The sequence below is a fragment of the Papilio polytes genome, unplaced genomic scaffold, assembly GCF_000836215.1.
Source record: "Papilio polytes unplaced genomic scaffold, Ppol_1.0 DF824191.1, whole genome shotgun sequence".
NCBI lineage: Eukaryota > Metazoa > Arthropoda > Insecta > Lepidoptera > Papilionidae > Papilio > Papilio polytes.
In genome coordinates this window covers 4,014,057-4,028,929 of record NW_013525013.1, presented here as the reverse complement: position 1 = coordinate 4,028,929, position 14,873 = coordinate 4,014,057, and the positions used below count along the sequence as shown (strand labels likewise).

Genomic DNA, 14,873 nt, shown 5'->3' with positions numbered 1-14,873 from the left:
AAGTATGGAAAAAAGCAATGATAAACCGTTTAGTAGCCTATCCACGTTTTGACGCTATAAAATGACTTTTTCCAATTAATTATCTGAGATAAGAAGCACGCGTGATCTCATGATACCAAATGTACAAATTCATCGTTTGCATACTTTCATTGCGCAGTTTATGTCATCTGGTCAAACAGAAGATATCCGATAGCCTAAATCTACTGAAGTTTTATGCAAAGATTAGATAAAAAAATGTAAGTAAGTAAGCTTCGCACTTGAGCAAAAGTAAGCATACCGATTTTATTGGTAGCTATAATACACATGTAAAAGTCTCTTAAATCTATATGCGAAGACAAATTTTCTGTTTCAAAATATAAGTTTAATAGTTCTTAAATTTATTTTAAAGTTTTTCGAATTTAAATCAATAAAAATCACTTGATACTATTTCACCTACGCAAAGCCTATACCGGTCTTTAACAAGATAAAAATGAAATATTGCAAATTAAATATTAGTTATATTTATTTCTTCAACTTCTTTGAGAAATCAGAATGAAAGTACGTGTTAGTAATGGGAATTTGTAATGTTTTCTTTATCGGTGACAGTACTTACATCGTTACCTTATCATGTATTCAATAAAGAAATTATAGAAATCCCCATTTCTCACTTACTTTTGCATATTACTTGAGGTTTATTATAGCGTATACTTATATGTAAATGAAGGTTGACTCCTCAAGGTAGGATTAATTCCTTTCATTCGATATAACTAATTTAAAACGGCCACCATCTTTGTTTTTTAATATACAGAAACCGTTTGCTCCAAACAAGTGACGTAATAAATGTAAATCCCAGAGCTGGATGACGACACTTAAATTCTAAAGCTTTATTATTATACCATAACATAGTACTCGTTTGTGCTGTAACCAAATGAGCATTAGTTATCCTGCCTAATGGGGCAGCTACGGGCTAACACGCGCAGAAGTTGATAAAACATACATACACCTATGTTAACTTTTTTTTCACAAAGCTGATTTTCACATATGTGTTGAAGAACATTGTAAGTTTTTTTTTATACTATAAGGTGGCAAACGAGCAAGCGGCCACCTGAATCCGCCGAAATGGCGAAACGACCGCTCCCCAAAGGTGTACTTTTTAGCAACCTTAGGTATATTTTTTACCAACTTCAGCGCGTGTTAGCCCGTAATTGCCTCATAGGACAAGATAACTATTGGTCATTCCGTTACAGCACAAACGAGTACCAGCTAATCGTATAACAATAAAGCTTTAGAATTTAAGTGTCGTCATCCTGCTCTGGGATGTACATCTTTAAGCATATAAACACGTCTGCGTAAGTCTCATATAAAATTCAGTTGACATATTTACACATTTCTTTGATAAAACTATTACATGTATAAATAATAATTTCCTGTTGATTGCATAAATGAGTCGTAAAAATTAATTACCACTAAAAAGTATGATTTCAAAACCGCTATTAATTACATTATTATATACTAGTAAATCAACCTATTTTGTATGTTTTATCAATATAAAGTTTAAATTCTTGTCTAATAGTAGTAAGCAAAGTTAATGATAAACTTAGCATAATCTGTAATATACCATACTAGCTGTCGCCCGCGACTCCGCCCGCATGTTATTAAAAAAAGTAAGTATGTGTTCTTCCAGACTATCCTCTAAAGCTATGCGAAATTTCATCGAGATCCGTTCAGCAATTTAGACTACAAAATCTAACCAACGTCCATAATCTTAGTAAGATAATAAAACAATTCCGCGTTTCATCTGATGAGTTTGGTGCCGGAGGCCTAATTTTAGTTCCCTTTCCACCCTTTTCTTAAGAGGAAAGGATGGGAAGCACAAAAATGGATTTGACGGTGGAGGAGACGCATAGAAAGGGGAAATGTCCTCTTTATGTGCGTCTCATCCTCCGTCAATTAAGGGCAGGCAACGCATCTGCAACTGCGGATGTTTATGGGCAGCGGTCGCTTTCTATTTCGATAGATTCGGGTGGCCGCTTGCTCGTTTGCCAGCATATAATAGAAAAAAAGTAGCAATTGCCAATAAAATGGTAAGTAAATTTAATAAAGGTAAGTAAATTTTGGAAAAAAAAGTATCAGCCATTAGATTGTAATTAAAGTAGCAACAGATTTATCTGTGTACTAATGTTATCATATAAAACGCGTAAACTCTTAAAAGTACTCATAAATCAATCCAAATATTATTTACATTACAAAAATGAGCCCAAAAATAATATTTGACAAAGGATCGTATTGCTTTTAAGGCATTGTTTGCTTTCGTATTCTTTCGGAAAACGTCCAAATTGAAAACCATTTCGAGATCCTCAATATCCCAGTGTAGTAAATTCTTGAAGATTTTTCTAACAAAGAATATGTAAGTCTAAGACAAAACTACATAAACTAAAAACTAAAAAATAATGTATTATATGGAGCTAGATAAAAAAATAAAAAAAAAACTTTTTCTTTTACTTAAATATATTTTTATACGAGAAGTCTTCACAGTAACCCAGGTAATTATATCATTCTTCAAGTAATATTTAACCATTCGATCATAGTGTTTACAATTAAAGGAAAATATAAGCATGAATCAAGGAAAACACACGCGACGCAGCAAACATGTCTCACTGCATGACGAGTTTACACACGATTACAACTGTAAACAACTTACAATATATTTAACTATGAATTATCATTGAGGCTCGCATGCAGGTCGAAGTCGTAAATACTTTATTATATCAAAATTATGAATGAATTATTAAAATAAAACATTTCTGTATATTAACAAGCTTTTGATTTGATTTGATTTTGAAAGCCAGGAAGAAACGAATTAGTTATTAACTGGGCAAAATTTTCATTTCATTGTAAGGAACATAATAATACGTCAAGTTAGGACTGTATAAGTAGGTCAGCAAAATAAAATTGAAATACAAATGTACACAAAATTAATTTAAAACTGTTCATTTTTTGTTATGTTTGTTGATGTTTTATTTGTATGAAATAAGTAAAGCCCTTTTATTTCTTTCATAGCGCATATGCTACTTAGTAATTTTGCTATTTAAATACGACAGGCATACCTGGGTAAAGCTTAAAACCTCATATGTTTTGTTGAGACGAGAACGACCATTTAATAATAACAGATTTTTGTACACTGTTCTTTGAGTAATATGTATTAAATAAGTTATTAATACTATATTTTTGGTTTCGTTCATAACAAAATTTATTGTTATTTTTATAATGTTTTAAAAAAAATGACTTATCAATCCATTAAGTAATGGGACTATGTAGTACACTGATAAACTATTTTGCTTCAAAATGTTTGTTGTTTTGCTCGAATATTTAATACGGAGTGCAAAATATTCCCGTGTGTATACTTGTTGCCATGTTATTTTTAGTGATTATTGTTGTCTATGCAAATATTATTTTATTAACTTGTTTATTCTATTCCAGCAGCTTACTAATTGTTATCTGTTTTGAATAAATTTCCATTGGGAAATCCATATCAGCGGTATCTAATTGGGTTGTTAACAATAAGCCGTAAGACAACAAACACTTGTATATAAGATTCCCAAGCTAACATTGAACTAATAATCGCTATTTGAAACTCGATAGTTCAATACTTCGAATAAAAATTCAAACATGGCTGTGAAAGTTGCATTGTGTTTTGTTTTAGTGGTAAGTAAAATTTTGAATCAAAAACAAGTTTTATTAAAACATCGTTGAGCTTTAAACGTAAGCTTACTGATAACAATATTAATGTTAAGATTTTTACATAACTTAGGGCCTGTCCCACCAATTTGTAAATTGTCTATTAACAATCCAACGTGTAAAATATGTGATTTTGTTAACTCGTCTGACAGTGACGTCATCTTTAAGCTATCTGACCCTCTATCAGCCAGTGGTGGGACAGGCCCTTAGAATCTCTGAATTAATTTAATTAAATCGAACGAAAATCAATTCTTACATAACTTTAAATTCAATTATCTGTAACTAATAATTATTATCTTACTATATATATTTTTATTGTAATAATTCTCAATGTCTTAATTCCCAGGTTGCTTTAACATCAGCCTTACCAGCTCAGCCAGGCAATGGCTGGGCATGGGGCGGTGGTGGTGTCAACCCATGGATACCACCATGGGTGTCCGCCGCGCCTTGGTACCCGCAATGGGCGCCTTGCACTACCATAGGCAGCACATGCCTGGACTGCAACACTAAGATGGTGTGCACCAAGATCGGTGGTATACAACGTCCCTGCAGCGACCCTACCTTACCTTATTGCAACTTAGGCGAATGTTCTGCAACTCCGTCTGAAGATTGCACCCCTGAAGAACAAGCGAAAGGCGCGGAACAATCTGTGTAAATAACCTTCACTCGTTTTTGGACCGAGCGTGTTTTGTTTGTTTGTATATCCGTTAATTGTAATTGTATTTAATATACTCAAATGTACCTATATTTCGTCTTTATTAATAAAGTTGTGTAAGAAGCAATGTTTTGTTTTGATGTTTATTGATTTTACCTGGTAATATTAAAGGACCTTATCTATGAAAAGGAACTCTGGTACTTTTGTCGATAAAATTCGGATTAGCAATTAAAGATAGCAGGAAAACAAGAAAATGTCTAAAAACCGGCATTTTTTACAGTTTAGATATTCTTTACTACAAAATATCTGCTATAACGGTATGCAAGGTAACTAAACGGTCTTGCAATTTATAACCATTTCGAATAATTACCATAATTTAGAAGGCGTACGTACGGGCCTCGACTATAAATATCTCGAGCCAACAAAGCCTGCCAATTTTAACGAAATCGACCTCAATAGACGTTAAAATAATTAAGTTTAACTTTGAAATTAATTACAATATATAACAGAGCGCCACGTAACACTTTTCGTCAGATTAAGGTTAAGAAGTCTTTAATTATATCATTATTAAATTAATAACAGAATAATAATTTACCTTGTTATAGTTTGGTAGCAGTTTATAAATCAAAATAATACTAAAGCACCACAACATTATAGCACAATTAATGCAGACGACGAGAATGATAATCGACTATACTCGTATATTACTTGTTACAAAATAAAAATTTAAACTCGATCCCCCAATCTAAACCATTATAATAAAGCGTAAACACACACTTCTTTGTTGCCTAAGATGTCAGCAATTACAGCATATTTTTGAATAAATATTTATTTAATAAAAATCCGTACACTTACGTCACGCTTTAGGCTATATATTTTCACGCCATTAAACTTAGTGGGTAAATATTTTGTATAAAAAGCCCAATGCGAGAAAGAGATCATTAGTTGTTGCCAACACCAAGGAAGCAAGATTGCCAAAGTTTGTCAATGTCATGTCATTTTGACATTTGCTATTGATAATTTGACAAATGTATACAATAAAATAAAATTTTCATGATTTCATGCGGATGGAACCGCACCGGAACATCTAGTCGTTTATATAATTTCAAATTAAAATTAGATAAGCGTAAAATCAATCAAGCTTTTCTATATATCAGTAACTGAAAATTGCATTTGCTATGCGGCTTAATGTTGCGAAAAATATAACACAAATGAAACAGTTAACTTTGTACATGTACGATTGTTCAGAAGTTCATTACGTACGAAATTCGTATTATACCTGAACAAAGCCGCAGCAACCGTATTATGTAACACAAAGCGAACAAAGTTACAAACGTTAATTAACGTTACATTTAAAGTAACATTTTTATACTTATTTGATACAATTTAGGTAACATTAATATTTCAATTGTTGTTTATTTACTTATGCTGTTACTGTCTTTTGCTGGCAATTTGGAAATGAATGCATTTTTTTTTAATTATTCAAAGTATTTGTAACCACTGTCTACAATATCATTTAGGAAAACTGGCAATATTCCACCTAAAAATGATTGTGTCGTTTGACCATTTTGTAAGATGCGGAGCAAAAATCAATACAATGAACTTTTAAATGTAATAAGAAAAGAAGTAGCTTAGTCACGTCTAGTTTTTTTTTGTTTTATTATTAGCCCTTCGTTTGCAACACTCATTGCTATATAATTAGGTATTTGTAGGAAGAGGCGGAGTTTGTCTCGTTGCAATGAATAAGGCAATTTTCCTGAACTGCAACACTGCGGATTTAGGCGACTGTACATGCTATGCAAAAGGTTGTTTTTTTTTTTAAGAAGGGTGAAAACAAACTTTGTATCCTTAACTTCTTAAAAATCCTTAACTTTGTATCCGTATCACCAAGGCAACCGCAGATTTGTTGCCCTATTAAAGGCTCCTAAGTCGTAACTGTTTGCTTTGTCTATCTATGCTATTTGGGAAAATATGTCATTAATATTATTTCATATGGAGCGAAGACATATTAACGGTAATTAACTATTGAATGTAGACTATAGAAACATGATAGTGTATTTTAAAATATTACTAATCTTACTAATACTAACCAATATTTTAAATGTGAAAGTTTAAATGGATGGATGGGTGGATGTTTGTTATAATTTGTTGCCTAAACTACTGAACGGATTTCGATGAAATTTGGCGTAGATGTAGAGGATAATCTGGAAGAACACATAGGCTACTCGGTTTTTTTTTAATCTCGCGTGAACCGAGCCGCGGGCGAAAGCTAGTATAGAATAATACTTTTTACGTTAATTAAAGAAAATTACAAACTTTTTCTTATTTTCACGTAATCTTATGGCAAATGTAAATATTTGGAAGCAACTAATTCTCTACTTTATTTCTTCGTATAGATTATAAGACATTTGGAAATACCCACATATTGAATTGAAAACAACTTTAAGTAAATATTATCTTGAAATCTGTGAAAACAGAATGTAAACGGGAGTTTCCGTTGCTGAATGCACATAAACATGTTATCTCTATTGTTCTAAGGAGTATAAGAGAGAAGACAATTTGTTTCTATACAGGTGTTTCGGTAATGAAAACACAGAAAACTCCCTTTATCGACCGAGCATGGAACGAACGTCGTCTATGCAATAAACATTCCACTGTTGACTCCGCGTTGGAAAACTCTCGGCTTATATTAGAAATTTCCTTGTTTGCAGTCTACGCAGGGGACATGTTATTGTGATAAGAATTCACATATAAAGGTAATGCACTTTGATGCACTCTATATTGTGTGGAATAAAACGATTAAGTGCAATGGCTCATATCAAAGCTTTGACTTTCTTCATCTTGGTAAGTGTCATCACTTGACAAAAGGATTTTTTTTTTTAAGATTTGTAGATTTTTTAATTTTGTAATATTTTCTGTAACCATTCCAACTAAGCTGTAGGCTAGGATATGGTTTACGACAATAGTCGAATGGCGGAATTCGAACCCTCGACTGCAAGATCGGTAGTCCGTACCCCAAACCATGAAGCTATTGGCGCTTAATTCCTTCATTTATTTCCTTCCTGCTTCCATGAAATGTGTTGGTTTCTCACTTTTAAGGGCAGAAATACAATTTGATTTATTTATAATCTTTTGTTTTCTGTTTGTGTAAAATGTAACCTTGTTAAATTTATATCGTTGATGTTGTACTACAACTTTTTAATTGTCGTTCAGGTGGTTTTAACAGCTGCTAGTTTGGCACAAGTGCCTCAAGTTGGGCCTCAGAAACCGCAATGGGGTCCGCAATACTCCCGTAATGAAAAAAACGGCGAAATGGAACGGGAAGCTAATGTTCTACCATCTTGGACTACGTGCGACCCTCTTGGGCCTAAGATGTTTTGCAATGATTGTACCACTCGCGTTATTTGCAAGCCTTCAGGTGGCATTTTAAAACCATGCGGTCCGTGGAAACGCTACTGTAATAATGGCATGTGTTCTCCGATACCAACCCCAGAATGTGGAGTTGTATAAATGTCTCTTTGAAAATAAAAATATTAATATTTGAATCTGTTTTTTAATTTAAATAAAAAAAAACAACAATAAATAGCCTATGTGTTCTTCCAGGCTGTACTCTACATCTTATGCCAAATTTCATTGAGATCTGTTCAGAAGTTTACGCTATAAACTCTAACAAACACCTTTAATTGTTCTGTGGATACGTATTGACAACATACAAATAGTCTTAATAATACATATAAACATATCTTTATTTTAAGTAAGATATATAGTTATGAGGTTTCTCTAAATCTATGTGGTATTTCCGTTAGTAATGTAAATCAATAAGGTCACGAACTTATTGAATCAATTATTTAAGATAGTCTGTTAACGTGTTAGTCTTGTATCTTTTGAGAAATAAAACAAGACATCGACTTCACGATTTTCTTTCAATATAAAGACAATAATTTTCGTTACCACGCGAGCAAATATTGTCTCGGCTCATGGACTTATTATGGATCCTCTAGGGTTGTGTAAAAATTGTGATATTTACCAAAAACTTCTTTAGATACTAAATAATTCATAGAAAAAAAATAATACCTAGCCTTGGTTATACCCGATCTTAGTCAAAAATAGTGTTCCCTAAAGTAAGATATAATTTTATCTATGTACTTAACAGGCTTAATTTATACGAGTAAAACATTTTCACATCCCTACATGCTTACACTAATATAATAAATGAAATGTGAATGCGCTATTATTTTCAAATAATATTTAAACCCTCTTCGTCCTGAAGCAGTTCACGATCTAATCTAATATTCTCTGAAGTAACATTGGAAAGTATCAAGAATGGGTCTGAACAAGTCTAGCTGTCTTCTGCTTTTAGTACTGGTAAGAGTAAATTTTCCTACTTTTATGCCACTTTCATCGAACCCACCTTATCAATTCTATATTTTCTATATTATACTTATTATTTTTCTTATATATACTTCTATACTTATCTACCTATCTATCTATATCTATATGTCTATACATTCTATACTTTCTATACTTTTTTAATAAAGCGTAAACACACACTACTTTGTGACGTAGGCTGTCAGCAATCACAGCATATTTTTGAATAATTCTTTCTTTAATAAAAAGCCCTACACTTACGACACGCTTTAGATAAATAAATTGGAAAAAACCTTCATGTGGGAAAGGGACCATAAACAACAAGTTGCCAACATTCAGAAAACAAGGTTATTATGGTAACGGCAAACAATAAAATATTTCTTTTAAACTTTCACACGTATTAAGCCGCGTGGGCACAGCTAGTTAATATTTTAATTGCGAGGATGTAGCCTAAACGGCTGAAAAAATCTTGAAGATATTTAACATAGCTTTAGACAATAGTCTGAAAGGTTGTGTCCTTTCAGCCTGTCATTCTGTCTATGTGTAGACTACTTACGGCGGGCGGCCGGAGTCACGGGTGAATGCTATTAGGTTGTAAATTTATGTTATTGGCTATCATCATAGTATACGTGAATTATTAATTTTGTATACTTTCAGGTGGCCTTAGCTATTATCAAAGAGAACCCAGCTAACTCTGAGAATGCTGGTAACAATCGAATATCGCTCGCAAGGTGCAATTACACAGCACAGGTAAGTTAATTTACTAACTTTTTTTGGCCAACGTTGTTTCATAGTTTATGACGTAAATCACAAATAGCCAAAATTATTACCAACCTCCCGTAGGCGATGTCTTTTGAAAAGAAAATTTATTAGGTACTTAACTGTTTTATGAATATTTTAAAGTATTGATTCTAAAAATTAGGCGGTAAACATTGGCAAGCAAATGAGTTTGTGAAACATCGTAGATAAAAAACAAGGCACAGAGATAGCAGTAACATTTTGTAGGTAGTTTTAAAATAACGTAATCTATTCTAGGGTGTCCGTTCATGCGCTTCATGTCATGATGTCATCTTGTGCACACCTTTGAACGTTGGTATAGTACTTCGCTGCAGAGACAAGGAGATTCACTGCAACAAGGGCGCCTGCACGGATACACCCAGCCCTAACTGTAACTCCACCTCACCACAGCAAAGAGTATGTACACTATTAAAATATAGTATATTTATTAAATATTTAAAAAAAAGGAAGTAGTTGTTACAATTGAAATCACTTACTAATGTTTTCTTTTTTTGTTCCAGCGTACCATTGGTTTTGCTATTAGATGGTAGTGTTCAATGAATGATAACCCGTACATATTACTAAAGCATGTCATCGATGAATAAAATATATTACGCAATATATTTACTGCTTTTATTTATATTTTATAACATTTTAAAGAATTCGTTAAATCTATATTTACTCTTAATTACCAAAATTCTCATATAAATATACGCTTTAATTTATATTTTTTTCCAAAACAATGAGAAGGTATTTTTCAATTTTTAGTTAGTTTATAAAATTTTTCGTAAATGCGATTACGATTATACATCTTATTAATTATTACAAACGAGCTTTTAACCGCGACAATGTTCGCGCGGGATTTAAAAAAACCTGTGCCTAATTTCATACAATCCGGCCATTTCAAATACGTACAAACAACCATCCGTTAAAACTTTCGAATTTATAATGTGAGTATGATGAAATTAATACAAAGTATTTTGTAATAATAAACAAAAGTAACTATACTTTTCTTATCTGAACGTTTAATCAAACTTAGAAAAGAATTTAATATTAAAAATATTTAACAATAGTTTTATTGAGTTTTCATAAAGATGCCTTCAGAAGATGCCTTGTAAAATATTAGAATCTTTTACAAAGATTTTTAATATCTCGGAAGCGACGTATTCTCCATTCAAACGTGAGTTGAGGCTTAATTAAAATTGAACAGAAGCCGTGATATCTGAGATGTTTCATGTCTAACATTAAGCGATAATTGAAAAATATGTTCTTATGTGTCGAAGGAGTTTCTATATGTAGTTTTAGGTTGAATGCCATTTGCAAAAAAGAAAAAATCAAATTTTAAAGTAAGAAATGTAAAACTTTTTCATTGTCTTTTTTCTGTAAATGTTACGCAATACATGTTTCTTTGCTCGATTTAAAAGTGATTTTTTATTTAAAACCTAAACATTATGAGAACATCTATTATATGGATGAATCAATATATCAATAATTTTCTTAATAAACAAAAAAAATCCAGTTCATTGAAATAAAAAAAACTTGATCTTGTTTTTGATTTTGATGGGCTTAATAAATTTCTTATTTTGTCTAACCTATATACTATTATAATAAATTGTAAACACACACTTCTTTGTTGCCTAAGATGTCAGCAATTACAGCATATTTTTGAATAAATCCTTTTTTAATAAAATGCCCTACACTTGCGTCACGCTTCAGGCTATATATTTTAACGCCATTAAACTTAGGGGGTAAACATTTTGGATAAAAACCCTAATGTGGGAAAGAGACCATAAATTGCTGTCACCATCAGGGAAGCAAGGTTGTCATCATGTCATGTCATTTTGACAATTGTAATTGATAATTTGACAAATGAAAACAATAAAAAAAAATTTCCTACTTGCGGATGAAGTCGCACGGGAACAGCTATTATAGTTTACGTATATTTTTCGAAACTTTGAAGGATAGTATGTTATTTTAAAAGGTTTGTACTTAATCAAGGTCCATTATATTTACAATCATTCCTTTTTACTACACACGCTCTCTCACCTAATTATATTTTTAAGTGAGCAAGTTTAAAATAAAAAAGTTGACGATCTATTTATACTAATTTAAAGTACATCAGAATACGTAGACGAAGAAAGATCGAAGTATTATAATACTATAATAGCCTTTATTTACAATGCTTTGTTGAAGCGTTCATTACAAGTTTTCTTTACATTCACGGAAACATAAATGTAGGAAATATTAACTATGTGTACTGTCGCAGAAAGATCAACGTCATCAACTTAGTATTGTTTTAAACGTACTAAACATAGTAACAAAGACATAGAAATGCTATTCAATGTATTGATCTATATGCTCCTTCGTGTAATTATTTTACAAAGTCGTTATTGTTCTTTTGTTTTATACTTCACATATATAAACCCTTAAGCGGCGAAGATGTTAGATATTGTACAACAACTTCCAACAAGATGTTTGGCAAGTCACTTTACTTCCTGGTGGCAGTCGTAAGTAACCTATTTTAGTACCACTATGTTACTTTTTTAATCCGAAATACAGCAATGTTTGAATTTTTTTTTGTATATCAGCTCGCTGTGCACTTAATCACGGCTCACCGACCTGGAGGTAGACCTGGCGGTCCTGGAGGACCAGGACGTGATGATGGTGACGATGGACAGGCTAGATTCAGACAGATCGTCAGATGTAATTACACCGAAACGGTATGCGATGTCATATAAAGTATTGTACGCCTGTTGTTATTTATAAGCAATTATTCAATAATTCCTATTTACGGGTAAACGTTTGGATTTGTCTAATACAAGCAGAATTGCCTAATATTTGTAGTATTTTTACCATAACACTATTTGTCAAATTTCAAAAGAATGTGTAGTGTCGTAGTTGACTTCTTCCATTCTTTTAAAGAAAAGAGTGTCGAAGTAGCAAACGGATTTTGAATTTCAAGAATTGACAACCTGTACAATTGTTTTCCTAAAACATGAACCAAAGACGCTGAGCTCATATCATGTTACAATTTTATTTTTACAGCCCGGGAAAACTTGTTTGAGTTGCAACCAGACGTTGGCTTGCTCCCGCCTCAACCTCGGCATAATAGTTTCCTGTCGCAGACATCGGCCGCATTGCAACCAGGGAGTCTGCTCCAACACGCCAAGCGCCAGCTGTAACTCAACATCTACGCAATAGATGTAAGCACTGATATTGACAAAAAACATCATAAAAACCTTTTAGTCGTATTTGGATTAACTTTATACTAAACTTTACAAGCGATGATGCTTCATAGTAGCCCTTATCTATTAATGAAATGTGTACGATTTTTAAAGTTTACAATTACGAAAAGACATATAAGGGAAAGGGAACAGGGGCATTTGGTTTAGGGCACCGCTAAACTAAAAACACTTCTCTAATTAGACTCGATTCCTCTGAGACATATTTAGTATTAAATATAGTGATATATATTTAATTAAGGTTTTGTTTCAGCATGGACGTGAAGATTTAAGCTGATGATGAAATCTGCTTGCATCAAATATATTTGCTAATAAAATGTTGAATAATATGTATCAATTTGTTTTTTTTTTTTCGTACCAAACATCAAACAGAAAAGTAATAGCCAAATTTCTGCTATCCAAAATGGTAACTTTTACTATAATTAAGGGCAAATCACGTATCATATAGATAAACATAATGAAACTGTAAAGAGAATTGACGCAGTTCAAACCCTACCGTAACGACTGTTATGGTTGAAAATAAAACAAAAAATACTTATGTCGATAAATTCTAGTACTATAGCTTCATTACAATACTAAACAGTTACCCTAAAACCTAACGCTACCCTAGTTACTCCTATAGATAAGTATTTACATTTGTAGTAACCCTTACCAGTTACAAATTAAAAAATGAAGTTTCTACCTTTTACTAAACGACTATGTCTATCTATGCAGTGAGTTATCTTAACTTGTCGAGTAGACAACGTGTACCAATTAATTTGATTAAATAAACACATTAATTTTGAGTAAAGGTTATCACGTATTCGTCAACTGCATACGATCGCAAGGCGGGACGGTACAAAGTCGAAGAGAAATTAACAAATGTACGTTAACCTTAAAACGCCTAATTTGTCACGAAGATAAACTTACTTTTTCTTTTTACTAATCCCATTTTTATCTGTGCTCATTACAGTATTTATACGCACAGACTCAATTACACCTATTAGTTCAAACTAGAATAAACTAACTATATATTCTTATATTGAAAAATGGAGTGCTCGAAATTCATTTTTATATGCGTAATTTTAACATCGGTGAGTATTGTACAATAGTAAACTAGTTTGTCAAAGACATCTGTAGCTTTATAAGGTTTTCTAGAATCGTTGCCGAAATGAATTAGACAAAAGAGAGAACAAACACTAAAAAAAACTTATTTCCTATGTATCCCTTTTCCTGTCGTATTCGTTTCGTATACCTGAACCACTTTTTTCTTGTGCAAAATGAAAATAGGCAGACGACCGTTTTCACCCATCTCTTAAAAATTTGTGGGCTTTCTAAAAATAATCTCGCTTTAACCAATTTTAAGATGTCACCTAAGTTCATTACTTTGGTTTAAATTTAGGAGGGCCTTAAAACAGAGACACCTATCTAAGAATACTTAAGACTGGTTGGTGAATGGCCATTAGACACCCTGAATTTCATTTTTTTGTTTTTACCGACAGAAGCAATGTACTCGTATTATCAATTCTACTTGTAACAATTAATTCGCTGTTTTAAATAATTGTAATAATACTGCTTACATAGATATTCAGCAACATGGTTATGGCAGAAGATGATCTAGAAGAAGGAAGGTCTGGGATAAAAAAATTGTCTTTCGGCACATGCGACTATGCTACGAGTAAGCCGCCGGTTGGTAATCTTAGTCTATAACTATAAGTGAAGATATAATACGCATCTGCAATTGTGGATGTTTATGGGCAGCGATCGCTTTCCATTTCGGTGGATTCAGGTGGTCGCTTGCTCATTTGCCACCTTATATTATATAAGAAAAAATTATAAAACAATGAAAAAAAAACCCTTAATATCAATAGAATTAAGTTTTTAAAGCTGGATAAAAAAACAGTTAGCACACAATCTCTTTAATGATCTTAATATTATAAAGAAGAAACATTTATATTTTTGTATGTATTGAAATACCTCAAAAACTATTATATTTTTCAAATATTTATTTTTTCACACGGCTGAAGTCGAGAGCAACAGCTAGTATAAGATGAAAATACAAAATACCCTTTCTGTGAGAAAACTATAACAGTGTTAATTATTAAGTAACTTTTACATGGTACATCGTTTTGAAG

General features: G+C 32.2%; 1 protein-coding gene across 1 annotated transcript; it reads left to right on the top strand.

The window, feature by feature from the left end:
* Positions 1–3,621: 3,621 nt before the first annotated feature.
* On the top strand, positions 3,622–4,397 carry LOC106110811. Its single transcript, XM_013292717.1, has 2 exons — positions 3,622–3,684; positions 4,064–4,397. The coding sequence occupies exons 1-2, from the start codon at positions 3,649–3,651 to the stop codon at positions 4,370–4,372; spliced, it is 345 nt and encodes a 114-aa protein (XP_013148171.1). The 5' UTR covers positions 3,622–3,648; the 3' UTR covers positions 4,373–4,397.
* The last annotated feature ends 10,476 nt before the right edge of the window (positions 4,398–14,873 follow it).